The sequence below is a fragment of the Dipodomys merriami genome, unplaced genomic scaffold, assembly GCF_024711535.1.
Source record: "Dipodomys merriami isolate MVZ:Mamm:240054 unplaced genomic scaffold, mDipMer1.0.p SCAF_440, whole genome shotgun sequence".
NCBI lineage: Eukaryota > Metazoa > Chordata > Mammalia > Rodentia > Heteromyidae > Dipodomys > Dipodomys merriami.
In genome coordinates this window covers 533,919-556,396 of record NW_027206003.1, presented here as the reverse complement: position 1 = coordinate 556,396, position 22,478 = coordinate 533,919, and the positions used below count along the sequence as shown (strand labels likewise).

Genomic DNA, 22,478 nt, shown 5'->3' with positions numbered 1-22,478 from the left:
CCTGACCGAGCTTTCTGAAAATCTCAGTTTAGCAAGTCCACCTGCTCCCCATTCAGCCACTGCATAGTGAAGATGGCATTTTTGGTATAATGTTGGGGACCAAATGACATCAGCAAACAAATATATATTTATATATATATATATAATATGTGTATTACATGCATATTATATACTGTATTGTATATAAATTATATATAATTTGTCTTCCAAATAAACATAGTTGATATGTGTACCCCGACCTTTTACTTCTTCAGATTCTTTTCTTAATAATCTTTTATTGTAAAAAAGGTTGTATAGAGAGGTTACAGTTACATGAGTAGCGTAATGAGTACATTTCATAGCAAGCATTGTTACCTCCTCCTTTATTTTCTCCCTACCATCCCTTCCCTCCCCAACTCCTCCTGCCCCTCCACCCCAACATTATAAAGTTCATTTTCAGTGTAGTGTCCTGTACATCTCATCACAGTGGGTCAGCCTGCATCCCCATTTAAGCATTCTGCAATATCCCTTCCATTCCCCAAATTACAAAAATGTATATACAAGGTGGAGAACACCGGCATCAAATCCAGTGAAAACATATAATAGAAATGAAAGAATTACATAGTGTATTGTAAGTACATTAAAAACACTGGCAAGAAAGAGAAAAAAAACACCTTGTGTCCCTGTCTTAGGGTACATTTTGCTTAACATTATCTCATGTGGCATATGTACATAGCCTTTGACCTTCTCTGCTTGTCTCAGACATACGCTAGTTATTGCAAATAAGGGAAACCATGGGACCTGTGTTTCTTTGGGCCTGGCTTACTTCATTTAATATGATTTTTTCCCAAGTCTTTCCATTTCCTAACAAATGGGGCAATGTCATTCCTTCTGATGGAGGCATATATACCACATTTTCTTGATCCATGCATCTACTGAGGGGCATCTGGGTTGGTTCCATATCTTAGCTATGGTAAATAATGCTGCAGTAAACATGGTTGTGCTGGTAGCTTTGGTATGGTCTTGTTTGTGATCCTTTGAGTAAGTGCCCAAAGTGGGATTGCTGGGTCATAGGGGAGCTCTTCTTCAGATTCTTATATGAAACATTTCTCCACGGATACAAAGGAGACATCTCAGCGTTGGTGGTGGGCTGCGTGGCCAGCAGCAGCGACTCACTGCCATGGCCCTGCCCTGCCCTGCCCTGCCCTGTCCTGCCCTGCCCCACCTGTCCCCGCAGCCGTCTGTGCCACTGAGCTTCCTGTGCAGCTCAGCCTTGCTAGGAACAGCTCAGCAAGATGAACAGTTTTAGTGGGAGAAGGGCGGTGGAGCTGCATGAGGATGGGGTATTAGGAAGATCAGTAGCTGAGCACTGCGGGCTAATGCATGTGGCCCTAGCTTAAACCCAGAGCCAACCCAAGAAAAAGAATCTGCCCGTCTCCACCTCCAAATGACAAGCAAACTGTGGGAATGCAGCTGTGGCTCAAGTGTACAGCACCCATCATGAAACCTGAGCTCTGAGTTCAAGTCCCAACATACACACACACACACACACACACACCCCTGCACGCCCCTCGGCCGCTCCCTGTGCTGTGTGTGCACACCTGCGCACCCCTCAGCCGCTCCCTGTACTGTGTGCACACCTGCACACCCCTCAGCCGCTCCCTGTACTGTGTGCACACGCCTGCACACCCCTCAGCCGCTCCCTGTACTGTGTGCACACGCCTGTGCACCCCTCAGCCACTCCCTGTACTGTGTGCACACGCCTGCACACCCCTCAGCCGCTCCCTGTACTGTGTGCACACGCCTGCACACCCCTCAGCCGCCCCCTGTACTGTGTGCACACGCCTGCACACCCCTCAGCCCCTCCCTGTGCTGTGTGTGCACACCTGCGTACCCCTCAGCCGCTCCCTGTACTGTGTGCACACGCCTGCACACCCCTCAGCCGCTCCCTGTACTGTGTGTGCACACGCCTGCGCACCCCTCGGCCGCTCCCTGTACTGTGTGCACACGCCTGCACACCCCTCGGCCGCCCCCTGTACTGTGTGTACACGCCTGCACACCCCTCAGCCGCCCCCTGTACTGTGTGCACACGCCTGCGCACCCCTCAGCTGCTCCCTGTGCTGTGTGTGCACGCCTGCACACCCCTCAGCCGCTCCCTGTGCTGTGTGTGCACACCTGCACACCGCTCAGCTGCTCCCTGTACTGTGTGCACACGCCTGCGTACCCCTCAGCCGCTCCCTGTACTGTGTGCACAACTGCACACCCCTCAGCCGCTCCCTGTACTGTGTGCACATGCCTGCGCACCCCTCAGCCCCTCCCTGTGCTGTGTGCACACGCCTGCACACCCCTCGGCTGCTCCCTGTACTGTGTGCACGCCTGCACACCCCTCAGCCGCTCCCTGTACTGTGTGCACACGCCTGCACACCCCTCAGCCGCTCCCTGTACTGTGTGCACACCTGCGCACCCCTCGGCCCCTCCCTGTGCTGTGTGCACACGCCTGCGCACCCCTCAGCCGCTCCCTGTACTGTGTGCACACGCCTGCACACCCCTCAGCCGCTCCCTGTACTGTGTGCACACGCCTGCACACCCCTCAGCCCCTCCCTGTGCTGTGTGCACACGCCTGCACACCCCTCAGCCCCTCCCTGTGCTGTGTGCACACGCCTGCACACCCCTCGGCCGCTCCCTGTACTGTGTGTGCACACCTGCACACCCCTCGGCCGCTCCCTGTACTGTGTGTGCACACCTGCGCACCCCTCGGCCGCTCCCTGTACTGTGTGTGCACACCTGCACACCCCTCAGCTGCTCCCTGTGCTGTGTGCACACACCTGCGCACCCCTCAGCCGCTCCCTGTACTGTGTGCGCACGCCTGCGTACCCCTCGGCCGCTCCCTGTGCTGTGTGTGCACACCTGCGCACCCCTCTGCCGCTCCCTGTGCTGTGTGCACACCTGCACACCCCTCAGCCGCTCCCTGTACTGTGTGTACACACCTGCACACCCCTCAGCCGCTCCCTGTACTGTGCGTGCACACGTGCACACGCCTCAGCCGCTTCCTGTACTGTGTGTACACACCTGCGCACCCCTCAGCCGCTCCCTGTACTGTGCGTGCACACCTGCACACCCCTCAGCTGCTCCCTGTACTGTGTGCACACGCCTGCACACCCCTCAGCCGCTCCCTGTACTGTGTGCACACGCCTGCACACCCCTCAGCCGCTCCCTGTACTGTGTGCACACGCCTGCACACCCCTCAGCCGCTCCCTGTACTGTGTGCACACGCCTGCACACCCCTCAGCCGCTCCCTGTACTGTGTGCACACCTGCGCACCCCTCGGCCCCTCCCTGTGCTGTGTGCACACGCCTGCGCACCCCTCAGCCGCTCCCTGTACTGTGTGCACACGCCTGCGCACCCCTCAGCCGCTCCCTGTACTGTGTGTGCACACCTGCACACCGCTCAGCCGCCCCCTGTACTGTGTGCACACGCCTGCGTACCCCTCGGCCGCTCCCTGTGCTGTGTGTGCACACCTGCACACCCCTCAGCCGCTCCCTGTACTGTGTGCACACCTGCGCACCCCTCAGCTGCTCCCTGTACTGTGTGCACACCTGCACACCCCTCAGCCGCTCCCTGTGCTGTGTGCACACCTGCGCACCCCTCAGCCGCTCCCTGTACTGTGTGCACACCTGCACACCCCTCGGCCGCTCCCTGTGCTGTGTGCACACACCTGCACACCCCTCGGTACACACAGATACATGCACACACACCACACAAAGACACACACACAGACACACACATGCACACACACATCCAGAGATACACGTGCACACAGACACACCACACACACACAGATACACACATGCACACACACACACACACCACATACACAGAGAGAGAGAGACACAGACACACATACAACACAGCCAGTGAGGCTGACAGATGCTGTCTTTCCCATGTAAGCCAAGCTAATGCTCTCTCCATCCCACTGACAAGTGTGTGGTAGTGCAGGAAAGAAATTTGCCTAATTTTGGAAACAGACCCCTCCACCCTGAGTAAAACAAATCAGAGTCACTTCTCTAGAGCTGGGCACAATTTTAGTTTTCAACATGGATCATTTTGCTATTTTTGCTTCAACTGGCCTAGAACTCAGCACATGGTCCAGGAGGGCCGCGGCTCACAATTCTAACACTTCAGCTTTTTGAATGCTGGGAACTATCAGACCAACTATTAGAAATGATTTTCAAATTATCAGTGAACCAGTTTGGCTTCTTACATTCTTCTATACTTCTTTTTTGTTGGTTGTGGAGCCTGAACTCTGGGCCTGGGCGCTGTCCCTCAGCTCTTCAGCTCAAGGCTAGTGCTCCACCACTTGAGCCACAGCGCCACTTCCGGCTTTTTCTGCTTATGTTTTTCTGCTTATGTTTTTCTGCTGAGGAATCGAACCCAGGGCCTCACGCATGCAAGGCAAGCACTCTACCACTGAGCCACCAGCCCTTCTGTACATTTTGATTAAAACAAATTAAAATTGAATGCATGATAAAGAATCATGGATGTAAGTGTGTATTAGGAAAGTATGCTATCCTTCCTGTAGGAAGAGGAGGCAAGACAGAAATGTAAAGAGATGACACGTAGTTTACTCTTACCGTGGCACTGGCTGCTGGTGTTGAGAATAACACACTGGTTGAACTCTGAGTGTCAGATTTTACACCTAGGAAACATAATCAGATGCCAAAAAAGTTACTGGGAGGTTAAATGAAGATACTATTACGCATGTATGAAAAAGTGGAACCCATTAAAACTGTTTTCAAAACGAGGAGGATAAGGAAGGATGTTCCTTAGGATGAACTTGATCAAAGAACAAACATGTTGTGTTGAAAACACCTAGTGATTAATTAAACCACTTAAATAATGTGTGCTACTAAGAAGTTACACATATACACACAGAAAGTATTTTAAGTGATTGTTATACATTGGCCAACTTCTGAATTTCACGAGAGGAGGAAGGCGGGGAGAAGGCAGTCCTAATATTCCACGCATAGTCCAGGAAACGAGGGAACGGCAGGCTTTGGCTGGCAGGCGGGGAGGGAGCTGCTGTGTTCACAGCTGATTGTTCACAGCCTTTGTGCTCTTACTTAAACGTAACAAATGTATAATTTTTAAAAGTTTTATTTAAAACGTGCGATTTGACAAGATTCCTTATTGTGGTACAGCTTTCGAGTTTAACAGTAAGACGGGTAAAAGCTAGATGGGAGGGGGAATGGGGACCAACAAAGGAAGAACAGAATGAGCAGTGCCCTGACCCAGAAGCCCGGGGCAGACTCAGAACCTGTCTTATGGCAGTGTAACTCCACATCCTCATCATCACCACCACCACCGCCGCCGCCTCCGCCGTCATAGACAAGAAACAAAACCAGCACTCTCTGATAGAGATGCTGTTCCCTTCTTCAGCTCCCTCACTACATTCCTAGTCATGTCCCCAAAGGAATTTATTATCAAAAACTTCCACCCGGCCTCTAACTCTCGGAGTAAACCCAGGGGTGACATCACGGTCCAGCTCTTGCACATATAACCCGGACGCCGTCCCTGAGTCTGTGTGGACGAGGCTGGAGCAGATTTGCTGGAGAGGTGGCAGGCGGGAGACGCGCTGCAGGCACAAGGTAATCGCTGTCGAGACCGGGCAGCAAGCTGCTGAGCATTGCTTGCTATTGACATGGTCTTCTTGCGTTTTCTCTTTCATCTGCGTCTCCTGAGGAAAGAGAAACTGCTTCTCAAAGCTTTCGCGGAGCATTTGTGGTTTCTTTCAGCGTAGGGAGAACTAGGTTTTTATTTTTAATTATTTGTAAGCAGAACGCGATGTTTCCTTTTTATGTTCCTAGGTTTGTACATTAGATTTTCTGAGGCTAAAATTTTACTGGGGGAAAGTGACTGATACTGCTCAACATGGCAGATGCCATTGAAGGCTGCAATAACTGCAGAAACACAGGCCCAATAATAAGTCCATATACAATTGGTTTGCTTGGAGAAACAGACACACGCTAGACAAAGTGAAGAGGAGCTTTTGTGAGTGCTTCTCTCTTCGCTAACACAAATCCTGTGTGATGTCAGCCTACAACCAGCTTTGTACTGTGTGTAGCAGAAAATAAGATGACAGAGGGCTGCATTCTCCCAAGGTGAGTGCAGGATCATAGACCATCAGAACCATGCAGGCGAGTGCAGGATCATAGACCATCGGAACTGTGCAGGAGAGTGCAGGATCATAGAACGTGGGAACCGTGCTCAGGCTCAGGCTGTCGCTGCCATTGTGGTTTTGCGTTACGCTCCCAGCACGGCTCATAACCCCATGTTATCATGTGCTCAACTACAGATCAGAAGTTCAGTCAGCCGGGCTGACAGAGACAGTTCAGAGCAGGAAGGACGGTGCCCCGTGTCCACCTGGCGCTCTGTCGGCACTGTCTTGTGTGGCTTGTGACAATGCTTTTATTTGCCAAAATGTGCCAGTGATTTTTCCAACACATCTCTCGCCAGCCAGCCGCTGCCCGCGTGCCTCCACCGCTCCCACGGCGGCCGGCCGCTGCCCGCGTGCCCATCACCTCTGCTCCTTCCCACTTGGTCCACAAATAGAGATGTTTGTATTTTTTTTGTCGGTCCTGGGTCTTGAACTCTGGGCCTGGACGCTGTCCCTCAGCTCTTCAGCTCAAGGCTAGCTCTCTACCACTTGAGTCACAGAGCCACTTCCGGCTTTTTCTGCTTATGTGGTGCTGAGGAATCGAACCCAGGGCCTCATGCATGCAAGGCAAGTGCTCTACCACTGAGCCACCTTCCCAGCCCATGTTTGTAGTTTTTTGAAAGCTTTACATTTTATAGAGGGTAGTGTCCATCTGCAGTGGGATAGACGTGGTAAAAGAAACCTATCTGCCTATCTGCTACTCACCCATGTGCTTCCATCCCTTCATGTCTGTATGTCTGACTATAGTATCTGTATTATCATGTATCCGTCCATCACCTCCTGTCCATCTATTTACCTGTTGTCTAAAAATCATCTATCTGTCATCCATTTGCCTACCTATGTCCAACTTCTAAAATTTATCAGATTTTTTTGTGCCAGTCCTGGGGCTTGAACTCAGGGCCTGGGCACTGTCCCTGAGCTCCTTTTGCACAAGGCTAGCGCTCTACCATTGGAGCCACAGCGCCACTTCCATCTTTTTTCTGTGTATGTGGTACTGAGGAATAGAACACAGGGCTTCGTGCATGCTAGGCAAGCGCTCTACCACTGAGCCACATCCCCAGCCCAATTTCTCAGATTTTTGAACCTTTAAAATAAAGCACCAAGCCAAGCACTTGTGGCTCACGCCTGCCATCCTAGCTACTCAGGAGCTTAGATCTGAGGATCTCAGTTCAAAGCCAGCCCGGGCAGGAAAGTCCATGAGACTCTTATCTCCAATAAACCACCAGAAAAGTGGCGCTGTGGCTCAAGTGGCAGAGCGCTCGCCTTGAGCTGAGGGCTCAGGGACAGCACCCAGGCCCAGAGTTCAAGCCCCACAACTGACAAATAAAATAAAGCAGCAGACACAGACACAGATGCCCTCAGCATCTCAGAACATGGGACTGTGAATGAGTTGATATCAGAATTAGTCTGGGAAATTGTTATGAGTATCAGGTATTTTTGGCACATTGGTCTCTTGGTGTTCACACACCAGAGTGAGACCAAAAGAGACTATGCCTAGTAGAACACAAAGCTCCATAGCTCTGTGGATATGGTCATAGAAAATAGTATTTATCAAAGCAGGCTCCAGGAATGGGAAGCAAGAGGCCTTTTCCTTGTTGCTGTTTTTATTTTCGTTTCCTTTTGTCTTGTTTGTTCTTTTATCTGTGTTTGGGAGGGTCAGTGGGGAAATGGAGGGACAAATGGTAAACAAAAGCAGCCGTGGTGCTCAGGAGACACTGTTGAAAATGAACTATACAACATGGGGTGGGGTGGGGGGATGAGGGGAGGGGAAAAACCAAGAGAAAGCAAGGGAGGGGTGACATTGCTCCAGAAGATATGGACTCTATCTGACCTGCGTAACCGTAACCCTCCACACATCACCTCTGCGATAACAAAAAATGAATTAAAATGCTTTGGGTACTCAGGACTGTTTCTGAAGTATCCCTCTATTATTACCATTGCTAAAGTACTCCGTAAAAGAGAAGATACTATTTTCTTCCTGTGGAAATTTAATATTTACCATGACTAATTCCCAAGCCACGTACAGAATCCAAAATTCTCTTTGGCCCTCTGCTAGTATTGGAAGCAGTCGAGAAGACAGAGGCGCTGGCTCAGCACTGACTGCCCTACACGAACCCATAGCTATCCCCGTAGCAGATGGGGTTATTTTACGAGACCATTGGTCTCTCCGAGTTCAGAGCCACCGCCAGGGTTTTTATCTGAGTCTCCCACTGGGTCTATGCTGAGCCTCAGTGTGGTGCTTGCTTGTAGAGAGGAGGAAATGGGGAATAGATATTGGTTCAGGGAAAGAAAAGTCAAAATCATCTCCCTGGCTGACAGGTCTGACTGAGGTTTTAAGCACATCTTGCTCCTTTCCAGTGCTAGTGCTGCGTGCGTCTCCGTTCAATTTTATCTTCACGGCATGCCAGCTGGGGTGCGACCGTAGGTCCTCTGCATGCTTGTCTTTAGTTTGTTTGTGTCCCTGCTGGGATTCTGCCTTTGTTTTTGCTTCGTGCTCAACGCTAACACTCGGTGCTTCTTTAAGAAAGGGAAAGGCCAATCTCTTGGTGGTTTACATCTAATTTGTATTTGTCTGCTCTTTATTTTCCTGCCTTGCTTTTCCAAACTACGTAAGTCTCCAAAAGCTACAAATCTAGTGATTTCATTTCAGAGCCCCAGAGATATAGGAAAGGACGGCCCTCCCTGATTCGCCATCTTCTGATTCAGTGACTTAACACCATGTACATCCATTTGCCTCTGTGTATTCAACAGACACATGTCACTGTACTTCATTTACACTGCACAAATCTGTGCTGAGGTCCTGCTCTATCACGCAGTTACATAACGTGGGGGATAGGAGAGCTGCCGGCAGCAGGACTGGCTCCCGTTCGCCTCGAGGGTTGTTAGCAGCACTGTTGAATGTGATGCTTGCTCCACCAACCACAGCATGGTGACAGGTCACTCACTCAGTTGGAATGGATTTTTCCCTAATTTTGTTTCAATTATTTTCTAATTTTTTTTATATAGATAGCTGATGCCTTTGAGAATTTTTAAGACTCCTTTGTATCCCTAAGCATACATCAAAACTGAAATTTTCCAAATGAAAGTCTGATTTCACAGTTTACCTAGTAAGTAACTACCATGACATCCATTCGCACAGTTCTAGTACCAGCAGATACAGAGTATTAATACCATCAGTAAAGTTCACCATCGTCAACTAGCCAGTCTGCTAGGACTCACCACCATTGTGACCACAGATGTGAATAGATATTGTTTCTATAAATTGTCACTTTGCAGGTGATTTATACACTTCAAGGCTACAGGCACATGGACTCCTCTAGCTCCCATGGTCTGGTTAATACACATGCACACACGCACACGCGCGCGCACACACACACACACACACACAGAATGTTCTCAGAGCAGATGAGTTGGAGGACCGCACCGTGCCAACTCCAAAGCTCTCATGCCAATCTAGGTGAAACTAAATAAACATCTCCATGTGGACGGCCAACCGCACCGCACCGTCAGCCTTCATCCTGGTGGGCCTCTTCAGTCAGTCCAGACACCCGGCTCTGCTCGGTGTGGTCGTGTCTGTGGTCTTCCTGCTGGCCTTCTCTGGGAACGCCGTCCTCATCGCCGTGATCCGCTCCGACGTCCGCCTCCACACCCCCATGTACTTCTTCATCAGCCAGCTGTCCCTCATGGACCTGGCGTACATCACCGTCACCGTCCCCAAGATGCTCGTGGACCAGATGACCGGTCTGAACACAATCTCAGTCTCCGGATGTGGGGTACAGATGTTCCTGTATTTGACACTTGTGGGTGCAGAGTTTTTCCTCCTGGCCGCCATGTCCTATGACCGCTATGCGGCCATCTGCCATCCGCTCCGGTACCCCGTCCTCCTGAGCCGCAAGGCCTGTCTGGTCCTGACACTGGGCTGCTGGGTCCTGGGCTCTGTGGACGGCTTCATGCTCACCCCAGTCACCATGACCTTCCCGTTCTGCAAGTCCAGAGAGATCCACCACTTCTTCTGCGAGGTGCCCGCGGTCCTGAAGCTCTCCTGCTCAGACACCTCGCTCTACAAGACGCTCATGTACCTGTGCTGCGTCCTCATGCTGCTCATCCCTGTCACGGTCATCTCCACCTCCTATACGCTGGTCCTTCTCACCGTGCACAGGATGAAGTCAGCAGAGGGCAGGAAGAAGGCCCTGGCCACCTGCTCTTCCCACATGACCGTGGTCCTGCTCTTCTACGGCGCTGCCGTCTACACCTACATGCTCCCCGGCTCCTACCACACCCCTGAGAAGGACATGGTGGCGTCTGTCTTTTACACCATACTCACACCGGTGTTAAACCCTCTGATCTACAGTCTTCGGAACAGCAGTGTCACCAGGGCTCTGAAGAAAACATTCACGGTCAGACCGTTCTTTCAGGAAACAATGAAGTAGAGAATTTTAGTCTGAATGGCTTTCCTTCTCTTCAAAACCAGCTGTCTGTAGCCATATGCTAAAAGTCCTCCCACTTCAAAGAATGGTTTCCTTGTGTTGCAAAGTTCTTTGATTTTAAACTAATTTTCCAAAACCCTTACCCAGTTGCATTGCATTAGTTCTATTTGCAGATGTTGATAAGTGTTTTCTAATTCTGTGAAAGAATACTTCTGTTTTAGAAAGTATATGATGACATCGTAGGGGGGAATGGTGACAGCGTGTTAACTGGTAAAACATGAGCAACAGAGCGAAGGGTGAGCGGCATGACGATAGCTCCGTGTGTGTGAAAGGTGATAGGAACTCATTCTGCTATTCATTTTCACATTATTATATCCAATTCAGGATTAATTACTAGTAAAGATTTTATTTTATTTTATTTATATTTTTTTGGGTTGGTTGTGGGACTTACACTCTGGGCCTGGGCGCTGTCCCTCAGCTCTTCAGCTCAAGGCGAGCGCTCTACCACTTGAGCCACAGCGCCACTTCCATCATACAGACTTTAATACCAGACTATCCTGCTTTGAGTTTTCATTTGGTGCCTGAGAGACACCGTGGAAAGTCTGTCTCCACTCCAATGTTGGTCCATGTTCATTCAGCACCACCTTTCCCTGCAGGCTGCCTTCTTCTACCTTGCTCCCATAAAACGTGGAGAGAGGTTTGGGGGCATCCGTCAAGAGTGGAAGAGCACTTGCTCATGTAGGACAAAGCTCACGTTTCAGTTGTAGTTTTTGAGAGGAATGATGTTTTGTAATGTAATCGGCTGTTTTTAAATACTTTTTAAGTATGAGAACTACCTGGAAAAAAACATTGATCAATAAATATTACTGTCCAGAAACACAGATTTCCACCTGGATTTACAGAGTACAAATAAAAGAAGTTCCATTGTACTATTCTAAATAGCATCTTATATTTAGACTAAAAATGGTTACAGTCTTGGAGAAGGGTAAAGATGGATACAATCCTGACCCCTACCTGTATCTCTTCTGACACTGAGAAAACCAATAAAATGTCATTGTAATTGTCACTGCCTTACTGCCCCTACCACATACATGTCACAAAAGAATGTTTCAAAATCCACCAACCTTGCACTCTATGGATTTGCGAACAAAACGATCCATGTGTCTACCGTTTCAGGAATGCAAGGGATTATCAAGCTATAGTTTACTCTGGTTCCATATGGACAGGCACAACAAAATTGAAATTTATCTTAGTGGATGCCGCCTGGCTGAAATCACACCAGGATCCTTCGATAGCTTGACGATCCAGCCTGGAAGAATATTTTGAGGCTCTTCCCCACATACCTTAACTCCTGAGATGAGCTCTCAGGAGTGCAGTTGATACCACCACGCCCGTGGGCCTCCCCTCCTGCATCTGTTCCACACCCGCGTTCTTCTGCATCGTAGTCAGATGCTGTACGATCACCTCCAGGCAGAGTTCAATGAAGCTAATGCATATTTTGAATTCTGAGTCTACAGGATATTAAAATAAAAGCAAATACAATTTTTGTGGCTCATGCTGCTCACAGTTACTAGTTTGACAAGGTACATTTTTTTGGGTCGGTCGTGGGGCCTGAACTCTGGGCGCTGTCCCTCAGCTCTTCAGCTCAAGGCAAGTGCTCTACCACTGAGCCACCTTCCCAGCCCCGACAATAAACATTTTTATATTTATTTGAAAAGCTATCAATAAAAATAATCTGAAAGGCTCCCTGATAAGTGGATGATGAATCCAAAATGTTAGGTGATATGACAAAACTAACAGGACTTAAGAAACAAAGAACTCCCACTCATCTGGTTGAACCACTACTAAATATCCCCATGCTGCTGATCACATATATGGTATATAACATATGAGCACCGTTATATATTACAGACTGTGATAGACAATTTGCTCCAGGAAAGTTAGAATGAACTTGTGACTTTAAATGAGCATCATTATTCCACAATACTGTGAATTTCTGGAAATTAAGTAATCACTTAATCACAATCAAAAAAAAAAAAAAAAAGAACCTCGGGGAAGGGAGGGAGGGAGGGGATGGTAGGGGGAAAACAATGGAGGGGGTAACAATGTTCAAGAGGAAGTGTACTCATTACCTCACTCATGTAACTGTAACCCTCTGTATAGTATCTTTACAATAAAAAAATTTAAAAAAAAAAAAAAAAGCCAGTGAGAGCCAGGCACCAGAGGCTGGTGCTAGAAAAGCCAACACATACCAGGTGACTGTGGCTCACACCTGCAATCCTGACTACTTTGGAAACTGAGATCTGAGAAGCCAGCCAGGGAAGAACAGTCCTTGAGATTTTTATCTCCACTTAACCAGCAAAAAGCCAGACGAGATGGCGACAAAGGGTGAACAGATGCAGCAGCAACACTCACTTGACACGGTGGAAAATGATCTATACAACTGTGTATGGGATGGGAGGGGAAAACTGGGAGAGAGTAAGGAAAGGGGTAACATTGTTCAAAAAGAAATATATTCTACCTGACATGTAACTGTAACCTCTCTGAACATCACCTTTAAAATAACAATAAAAAAATTAAAAACAAAAAAAGCTAAAAAAAAATAATAATCTGAAAGGGACATAATTGCATGTTTATTTAACAAAAGGGGTAGTAGTGAGGGCTGGGAAGGTGGCTCAGTGGTAGAGCGCTTGCCTTGCAATGCATGAGGCCCTGGCCTCGACTCCTCAGCACCACATAAGCAGAAAAAGCCAGAAGTGGCGCTGTAGCTCAAGTGGTAGAGCGCTCGCCTTGAACTGAAGAGCTGAGGGACAGCACCCAGGCCCAGAGTTCAGGCCCCACAACCGACAAAAAAAAAAAAAGAGTAGTAATGTTAATACTTTAAAAAGTCACGTGTACATTGAAGATGACCTTTCTGGGTTGGCAGAAGCAGCTTTGGAGGCCATGGCCATCATCAAGTACAGTCGTAATCCTCAATGCCCCTGCGTGAGAATGGGGGTGGAGAGCATGAGGGGTGGGAACCTGGTACAATTCATGCATACATGCTAATGAGCAGATACACATGTGTATACGGAATATGTTTTGTAAAGTGATTACTGTACATTAGCCAATTCTTATATCTCATGGATAAGATTTTGTTGATGACAGTGAGATTTGACACTGTTCTTAAGGTTGGTTAAGACATAAGCAAAGAACACGAGAAGAAAGCCAGGCTTGTGGAAATGTCTGTTCGCTTCCTTGGCGCTCTGGCCTGCATTCTTCTTCCACAGCCCCGAGGGGATTTACCAAAAACTTTCACCCAATCCTCTGCCATGCTGAGTGAAGCAGGGTGATGTCACCTGCCTGTTTTTCTTACCCTGGGCGCCCAGACACACTCGGTCGGCCCATGGGGTCGAGGCCGGAGCACCACAGCCCTCAGAATCAGCCGGGGGACCGTGCACAGCACAGGGTAATGGCTGTTTTTGTCTTGTTGGTCTGCTTTGACACATCCTATCAGATCTTATAGCATTTCCTGTCTTCTCTACCATCTACTTTTCCCAAAGAAATTGAACTTTGTTCTGCAAACTTTCAAATAGTGTTTACTTACTGACAAGGTTAAGAACTAGGTTTTGACTTCCAATTATTATCAGCAACAGAATATGCATTTGTTCTGGGTTTTTTTTTTTTTATGCTTGAGTGATGGTGAATTAGCCTTCCTGACTGAAATGTTGCAAAGGGAAAGTGACTGATTTTCTTTACATTGAGGTGACATTTTTTGTCAGTCGTGGGGCTTGAAGTCAGGGCCTGGGTGCTGTCCCTGAGCTCTTCTGCTCAAGGCTAGTGCTCTACCCTTTGAGGCACAGCTCCACTTCCCGTTTTCCGATGGTTCATTGGAAATAAGAACCTCACAAATGTTCCTATCTTGGCTGGCTTTGACCCTGGGTGCTCAGACCTCAGCCTCCTGCGTAGCTAGGATGACAGGCGTGAGCCGCCGGGGCCGGTTGAGGTGAGCTTGAGGGTCACAGTGCTGCCAGCAGCAGACGTTTTGATCAGTCACACATGTTCTTGAGGCAGTAGCAGTGCGTGGGCTCTGAACCCACGCTGTAGACAACGGGGAGATGGAGATTTCAAGAAAACGGAGGCAGTTTTAGTCTCTGCTTTTATCCCTTTGTGAGGCACAGCTCACATTTCAGGCGATTTATGCAGTCATGGGCAGATCGCCTAGAAGCAGTGTTTGTAATCTGTAAATGCTTCTTGTCGGGCAGATGGACTGTGGCAGGCCATTGGAACGGTTCTGGGTGCGAGGTGAATTTATGGTTTGTTACCACGCAGGCCAGCACCGAAGACGCACAAGTCTTCCTGTTCCGCCTGCCGCCTGGCTGAGCTGTTAGTGTGACTTTGTGACAGTGACTCTTCTTACCAAGGTGTGGAGAGACAGCCCTTCACGCTCCCCTTCCCCCTCCCCCGCCTACCCACCCCTCCCCGCTGCTTCCGTTCACTCAGCACGTCTTCCACATCTGCTCTTCACACCTGGCAGTTACTGCCTGCTCCTCATCCCAGCTTTGTCCACACACACACCAATGTGATCAACAGAAGCATTTTCTAATTTTTTGGAAAGCTTAAATTTTTTTTAAAAAGATGCTAGTCTCCTTCCCCTGGTCCACCCCTTACCCGTGTGCCTGTGTGCACTCATGTCTGTGGGTCTGTCTGTATATCATTTGTGCATTCATGTATCTACTTATCTCATGCCCACCTGCCTATCTTCTAAACATAATCTACCCTCCATCATCGGTCTACCTCTACCCTCTGTAATGTCTCAAGGTTTGGACCTCTCTAATAAGATATCAAATATGCTGCTGCGTGGCAAAGCCGTCAGCATCTCAGAATATGGGGCTGTTAATCAGCTGATATCAAAATTGAAGTTATTACAAAATTACAAAAGGTATTTGACACTGTGTTTGTTTGTTTTTTTCCTGAACCACTTCTTCATTGTTACTACTGCTGGAATATTCCACAGAAAAAGGATATGTTGTTCTTTTTCTGCTGGGTAACGCTATGAAAAATTTAACATTTCTAATGTCCCCCACTGAAAAGTGAACAAAGTGTTTTTTTCCCTTTATGAAAGAGTGTGTAGGATTCTATTATAATTCAATTCCAAAGAGCCAGGTATTTGGGATTCTATTGCTTTTCCTTGTTTTGTAGCTATCTGAAACCTCCACAAGTGCGATCACCTCTCCTTCCCAGGGCGGTCCGTGGGCAGCAGCACAGAGGAGGAAACGGTCGACCAGCGGCTCAGACACCTGCATTGTTCTCACTTTTCCACTCTGCTGCTCAGTGTGCATGAAATTGATTGTGGCAATTAACAAGCAGATGTTTGCAGAAATGACCAAACCCCTGACATTTAGTGCCAGTGGTAGAACCTTTGAGAGCAGGGGCAGGGAGAGGCGTATGCTAGACAGCACACACACACACACACACACACACACACACACACACACACACACACACACACGGATATTCCACAAAGAGATGTTTAATCAAGGTTAAGTGAATAAATGTTTTATCCTTATAGTTACACATTCATATGACTATGTTTTCATAAATGGATATATTTTAGATGATTTACATAAATTTAGTTATAAAACACGTAGGGCAATTTTCCTTTTCAAGTGAGATGTACATCTATTCACTTATAAACTTTGCCAATATTGTTTTGAAAACCATTTGTCAAAGGTACATATCCATACGAAGTCCAGAGAACTACAGCAGCTTCTTTCATAATTCAGTTATCTTACAACCATCTCTAGCAGGCTTCTTCAAGATGCTCACTCTGATGTGAGGCTTAACACTTATTTTATAAAATAATAGATTTCCTTTCTATTTTATTCCCAGATTTGTAGGCAGCACACCATGCCATATTTACCTACAGCACGCTTTTCTTGTCCTTTCTCTCTCCCAAGTCCCAAATAAATTACCCTGGCTCATATGGGCTCATGTTTATTTGCATGTTTCTTTCTAGATTTACATTCTGCATCTTCATGATAGTCCTCTTCCTAGCTCTGCCTTAGTTAACTTAATATGATGATCACTAGGTCTAACATTTTCTTGCAAGTTACAAAATTTCATTCTGTTTTTTTGTTTAAAACTAAACACACTTATGAATGGATAATTTATTTATTCATTCATTCATTTATTCTTCTGTTGTTGGATACCTGGGCTCACGCCATATCTGACATTATTATACATTTTGCCATAATAAATTCAGGTGTGTGGGAATCTCTCTTCGGTGATGATTTGACTCCTTTCAGTAAGTGGCCAGGAGTGGTACAGCAGGGCATGGGTCCTGTGGTACTTTCATTCTCGTGTTTTCAGGAACCTCTTGACTGATTTCTACATTGGCTGCACTGCCTGAGACTTCCTCTTCCCTCACAGTCTCACCTGAATTTGCTCTGGTTTGTTTCCTGGGTGATAGTCACTCTGACTCAGCAAGGCTTTTGTGTGTGTGTCCCAGTACTGGGTTGAAGCTCCGTGCTGAGTACTATCCCTAGCTTATTCCTTCAGCTTAGCACTCTATCACTTGAATAGAAGTTCCATTTCCAGCTTTTTGCGGTTAATTAGAGGTAAGAGTCTCATGGACTTTCCTGCCCATGCTGGCTTTGAACCTAGATTCTCAGATCTCATCCTCCCCTGTAGCTAGTGAGGCATAGAGCCTGGCACACTCAGTGACTTTTGATTTATATTTTCTTAGCAGCTAAACAGGTTGAAGATTTTTATCATACTTACTTCTTTCAAAAACTATCTATTCAGTGTCTTTTCAGTGTTTTTCAGTGTATTTGTATGTTTGTTCCATTCTTTGCTCTTGTGGTGCAGACTTTTGAATGGTCAGGCATTTGACTATCTCTGGATTTAGTTATTAAAGACTCAGAGGCTTTTGGAAGAGCCATTTTGCCTGCTTTAAAATTTTCTTGTGTCTGCTTTGTGATTTGTCTGTCCACAGAGATGGGTTCAAATGCAGATTTGGGGAAATGAATGTGTGGTGGGAACCTTCTCTTGGTGCCAGGATCCCAATCTCCAGAGAGACAACTAGTCAGCAATAATAAAACCATACTCAGAAGCACATCAGTTCCTTTTCATTCGGAAGGATATTAACCTCGGGGCTGGGACTTGTTGGACAGTGCAGTACCACTTTGCCTGATTCCTCGGGCCGTTCTGCTTTTAAAGTAGAAGATAGATACTCGCATCCCTCAGGTTTCTGCCTGCCAAGTAGCAAGATTCCAGGAAAGAAGGACTCAGATATTTACAGAATGAGCTTAAAGTTTAAAATGTATTAAGGTTAGTAATTGATTAATTAAAAGAAGGAATGGACAAAGGTAAATGTGTGAGATAAAAGGGATAAAGATAGAGGAAATCATTTTAAATGGTGGGAGAGAACATAATAAAAAAATAAGTATAGTGAAAGAACAAAATAGTCAAAAATAGCAACCATCCAGCTGGGCCCAAGTGGCTCACGCCTGTCATCCTAGCCACTCAGGAGGCTGAGACCCGAGGATCACAGTTCAAAGCCAGCCCGGGAGGGAAAGTCCATGAGATTCTTATCTCCAGTAAACCACCAGAAAACTACTAGTGGTGCTGTAGCCCAAGTGGTAGAGTAGTGCTCACCTGGAGCTGAAGAGCTGAGGGATAGCGCCCAGGCCCAGAGTGCAAGCCCCATGACCAACAACAACAACAATAAAAAGTAACTACCATCCCACCACAGTGATAATCCTACCCATTAGTACCTCCTTCTTATGAAGAGAACAAACTGGACTCCTCTCCCCGGGCTTTCTCTCGCTTTATTTTGTATGGGGGCAGCTTTCACGTGCAATCTACGTGCCTTCCAAGGGAATTAGGATCTGCTGTAAGATGCCATGCCCTGCCTTCCCTGCTTTTGTTTATGCAGGTGCAGGCTTCCTCCACCAGCTCAATCCTGGATGCAAGCCTTCCCCCGGTGTCCAACTGGCACCAAAACTCCACTGTCTGTGCAGGTTTGGCGCGGAGAATTCCCAAGTGGCCCCTGCTATCCCCCAAATTCTCAGTCTCTGGTAGCACACAATGCAGTCAAACCCAAGGCATCAGCAGCGGCTGGGAAAGTCACAGGCTTCTCAGATTTGGGGCTGCTCTAGCTTTGCCCGTCATCTACCTGTGCACCCAGATTGCCTTCACAGACTGTAGGTGTGTTGCCCTTAAACATTGCCGCGGACCGGGTTCTGTCGGGACGACGGAGGACACCTAAGGGAGGAACCTGGAATAGGTGGGGAGATGGCAAACAGACAACTCACACACAAGAGGAGTGGATGCTGAGTGCTGAGTGCGATTTAATGTAGAGGATAGCAAACTTTTATAACAGAAGTCTTCATGAGAAAGGGCAAAAGGTTACACAATCTTGCTGCATGGCTTCTTTCTTGTGTGGTCACCAGCTGGGCACCTGATAGGTATTTGTCTTCCGCTTATCTCTAAGGAATACAATGGGTTTGGGTTTCGATGTTTGTCACCAATTAACCATTACCTATTTTTATAGAGGTCTTAGCTTTCCCATAAGATCTTTCCTGTTCCTTCTTTAATAGTAAACTTCAAGGAGACCTAGCAACTCTCTAGGTTTAGCAATTCTCTTAGTAAACAGCAGGAAATTCTCTCTCCTAAATAATTATCTCAGCAATTACCATACATTCTTTCTGTTTTAACTGAGCCTACAGCTTCTTGTAAATCCCTTACAAACAATTCCTTCTGCTGAAGTGACTTTGTGAAACCCCCAATACTTTTATATTTACTTATAACTTGTCTCCTAGCCTCCAGAAGAGGGGTTTCAGGATAGCACTTAACTCTGGTGAGTCCGTCATATTTTTTAAGACACTCATCAGATATTGGAGTCGTCAACACTCTTAAGAAAGAGCTTTGAATAAGGGAACGTTGACAATGAGCAAGTACACAAAGCAGTAGAAGCAGTAAAGGATTAACAGACACTCTTATGAGGGAAAGAAAGACAGAAACACATCTTTCCCAGGGGTTTGCCAGCCTTTTTCCAGGAGTAGGCCTCTTAGAAGCCCTATTCTCTGAGGTAGACTTCGGTGAAGTCCCAAAACTTGGAGATAGGTTTCTGTAAAGCCCCATTCTCTGAGGTAGACTTTGGTGAAGTCCCAAAACTCAGAGATAGGTCTCTGAAGCCCCTATCTTGGTCTGATAGATGGTTTCCCATGCTAAGCAGACTCCACTGGAGTTGGCGTGGCAAAACATAGTGCAGAGTCATTTTCCACGTGGAGCTTCTTGCAGGGTCCCCCTGAAGGAAGTGCTTGGGACTGTGTTTTCTTGCCAAGTGGGGAAGGTACACAGAGGCTTGGAGATACAAAATACTTAAAATGGAGGTCATCTGCTTGCCAGTGACCGGTTTGATGGAGGATTTTCTCACTTGGTTTTGCCTGGTGTGCTATGCCATGGTTTTTAAAGCTTGAAAGGCTTTAGAGGTTTCTCTGTTCCTCTGTTGGTGCTTGACCATCCCTGAGCCAAAAGCATGGGGATTTCGTTTTGGAGGCCCATACACACAGTATGCTCATGTCCAAGCTGTCTTGGTGGCCTAGGTGAAACACATGGACGTCACCAGGTGGACGGCCAACCGCACCGCACCGTCAGCCTTCATCCTGGTGGGCCTCTTCAGTCAATCCAGACACCCGGCTCTGCTCGGTGTGGTCGTGTCTGTGGTCTTCCTGCTGGCCTTCTCTGGGAACGCCGTCCTCATCGCCGTGATCCGCTCCGACGTCCGCCTCCACACCCCCATGTACTTCTTCATCAGCCAGCTGTCCCTCATGGACCTGGCGTACATCACTGTCACCGTCCCCAAGATGCTCGTGGACCAGATGACCGGTCTGAACACAATCTCAGTCTCCGGATGTGGGGTACAGATGTTCCTGTATTTGACACTAGGAGGTGCAGAGTTTTTCCTCCTGGCCGCCATGTCCTATGACCGCTATGCGGCCATCTGCCATCCGCTCCGGTACCCCGTCCTCCTGAGCCGCAAGGCCTGTCTGGTCCTGACACTGGGCTGCTGGGTCCTGGGCTCTGTGGACGGCTTCATGCTCACCCCAGTCACCATGACCTTCCCGTTCTGCAAGTCCAGAGAGATCCACCACTTCTTCTGCGAGGTGCCCGCGGTCCTGAAGCTCTCCTGCTCAGACACCTCGCTGTACAAGACGCTCATGTACCTGTGCTGCGTCCTCATGCTGCTCATCCCTGTCACGGTCATCTCCACCTCCTATGCGCTGGTCCTTCTCACCGTGCACAGGATGAAGTCAGCAGAGGGCAGGAAGAAGGCCCTGGCCACCTGCTCTTCCCACATGACCGTGGTCCTGCTCTTCTACGGCGCTGCCATCTACACCTACATGCTCCCCGGCTCCTACCACACCCCTGAGAAGGACATGGTGGTGTCTGTCTTTTACACCATACTCACACCGGTGTTAAACCCTCTGATCTACAGTCTTCAGAACAGCAGTGTCACCAGGGCTCTGAAGAAAACATTCACGGTCAGACCGTTCTTTCAGGAAACAATGAAGTAGGGAATTTTAGTCTGAATGGCTTCCTTTCCTTCTCTCTGCCATCTTCTGTTCACGGTCTTGTGCTATTGTTTCTCCTCTGGCGTTCCAGGAATTGCTTCATTGTACCGCAAAGTTCTTCCATTCCAAACTCCTTTCCCTTTTCAAAATCCTCACACAATTGCATCGTAGTGATACTATAGCTTCTGGTTACAGTAAGTGCTCTCTAATTCTTTCTCATCTCTTCTGACTAGAAAACCCATAATCAGATATTTGAAGAAAACAATAATGAGGTGGTCAACTGATAAGAGAGTATTCTGAGTGATAGAACAAAAAGAGTAGGAGTGTTAACAGTGGGTGAATCTTCATGAGGATTATGGGCATTAATTCTACTCTTTATTTTGACGCTCATTTCCTATGAAATTGAAACTACACAGAAATAAAGAGCTCAATATCAGGTTTTGTTGTGCTGTCTGCTTTCAGCATGCTAGTAGTATGACATAGACCCTTGGGTACTGCTCACTCCAGTGTGCCAGGCTGTGACTGAGACACTCAGTTGCTGACCTGTGCTCATTCAAGGCTAACTTTTTCTGAAGAGTCCAACCGGGAAGGCAGCTAAAATCCCCTTTATCCTGTAATAGCATGAGCATACAAAACCATATGAGAGAATGTAGAAAATAGTAACCCTGGGTGAATGGATAAAGTAGTAAGATTTGTCTACATGAGGTGCCAACATCTGAACAAAATATGAAGTACACGCCTTGTACAATTGAACAGATGATTAAGAACCACATATATTCAACCATTTCTTTGTTCAACACATATCTTCTACTATATTATAGCAAAACTCATATACAGGAGACTGAAATCTGAATAAAACAAGTTCTCACGCCAAAATAATTTGAACTGTAGGTGTAGTTGAATACGTAGGATAATGTGATAAAACACACATGATGCCAAACACTGGTGCTCACACCTGACAGCAAGTTTGTGCATTCCTTTAATCTATAAAAGATTTTTAACAGTACGTCCATTTTTACAAGGTTAAATTTATAAACTATGAGCATGGGAGACCTTTCCATCTTCAAAGTCTTCTTCACCTTTCCTCTTTAAGGCTCTACAGTCCTCATGATAGAGGTCTTCCACATCTTTTGTTGAGACCTAGGTATTGTTTTATGTTTGTCTGATTGTTTATTGTTTTGCAGCTACCATGGATGGAATTATTTTCCTTCCCAGCCTGTTCAGGGTTTGTATAGAGAAAAACTACTGATTTTTTTTGTACACTGTTTCATTACCAAAATTATTTGTGAGATCTATGAG

The 22,478-nt window shown here is 47.3% G+C and overlaps 2 protein-coding genes across 3 annotated transcripts; both read left to right on the top strand.

Annotated features, from left to right (window-relative positions):
* Window positions 1–9,672: 9,672 nt before the first annotated feature.
* Window positions 9,673–10,623, top strand: LOC138808125 (olfactory receptor 2T29-like). Its single transcript, XM_069994080.1, has one exon. It carries the CDS (start codon window positions 9,673–9,675, stop codon window positions 10,621–10,623), a length of 951 nt encoding a protein of 316 aa, XP_069850181.1.
* Window positions 10,624–17,959: 7,336 nt separating this feature from the next.
* On the top strand, window positions 17,960–21,182 carry LOC138808124 (olfactory receptor 2T29-like). 2 transcript variants are annotated; one of them, XM_069994079.1, is made up of 2 exons: window positions 17,960–17,973; window positions 20,252–21,182. In XM_069994079.1, exons 1-2 carry the CDS (start codon window positions 17,960–17,962, stop codon window positions 21,180–21,182), a joined length of 945 nt encoding a protein of 314 aa, XP_069850180.1. The 2 variants fall into 2 exon arrangements, with proteins under 2 accessions (XP_069850180.1, XP_069850179.1); XM_069994078.1 differs by lacking the exon at window positions 17,960–17,973 and having other exon boundaries at window positions 20,220–21,182.
* Window positions 21,183–22,478: the final 1,296 nt, after the last annotated feature.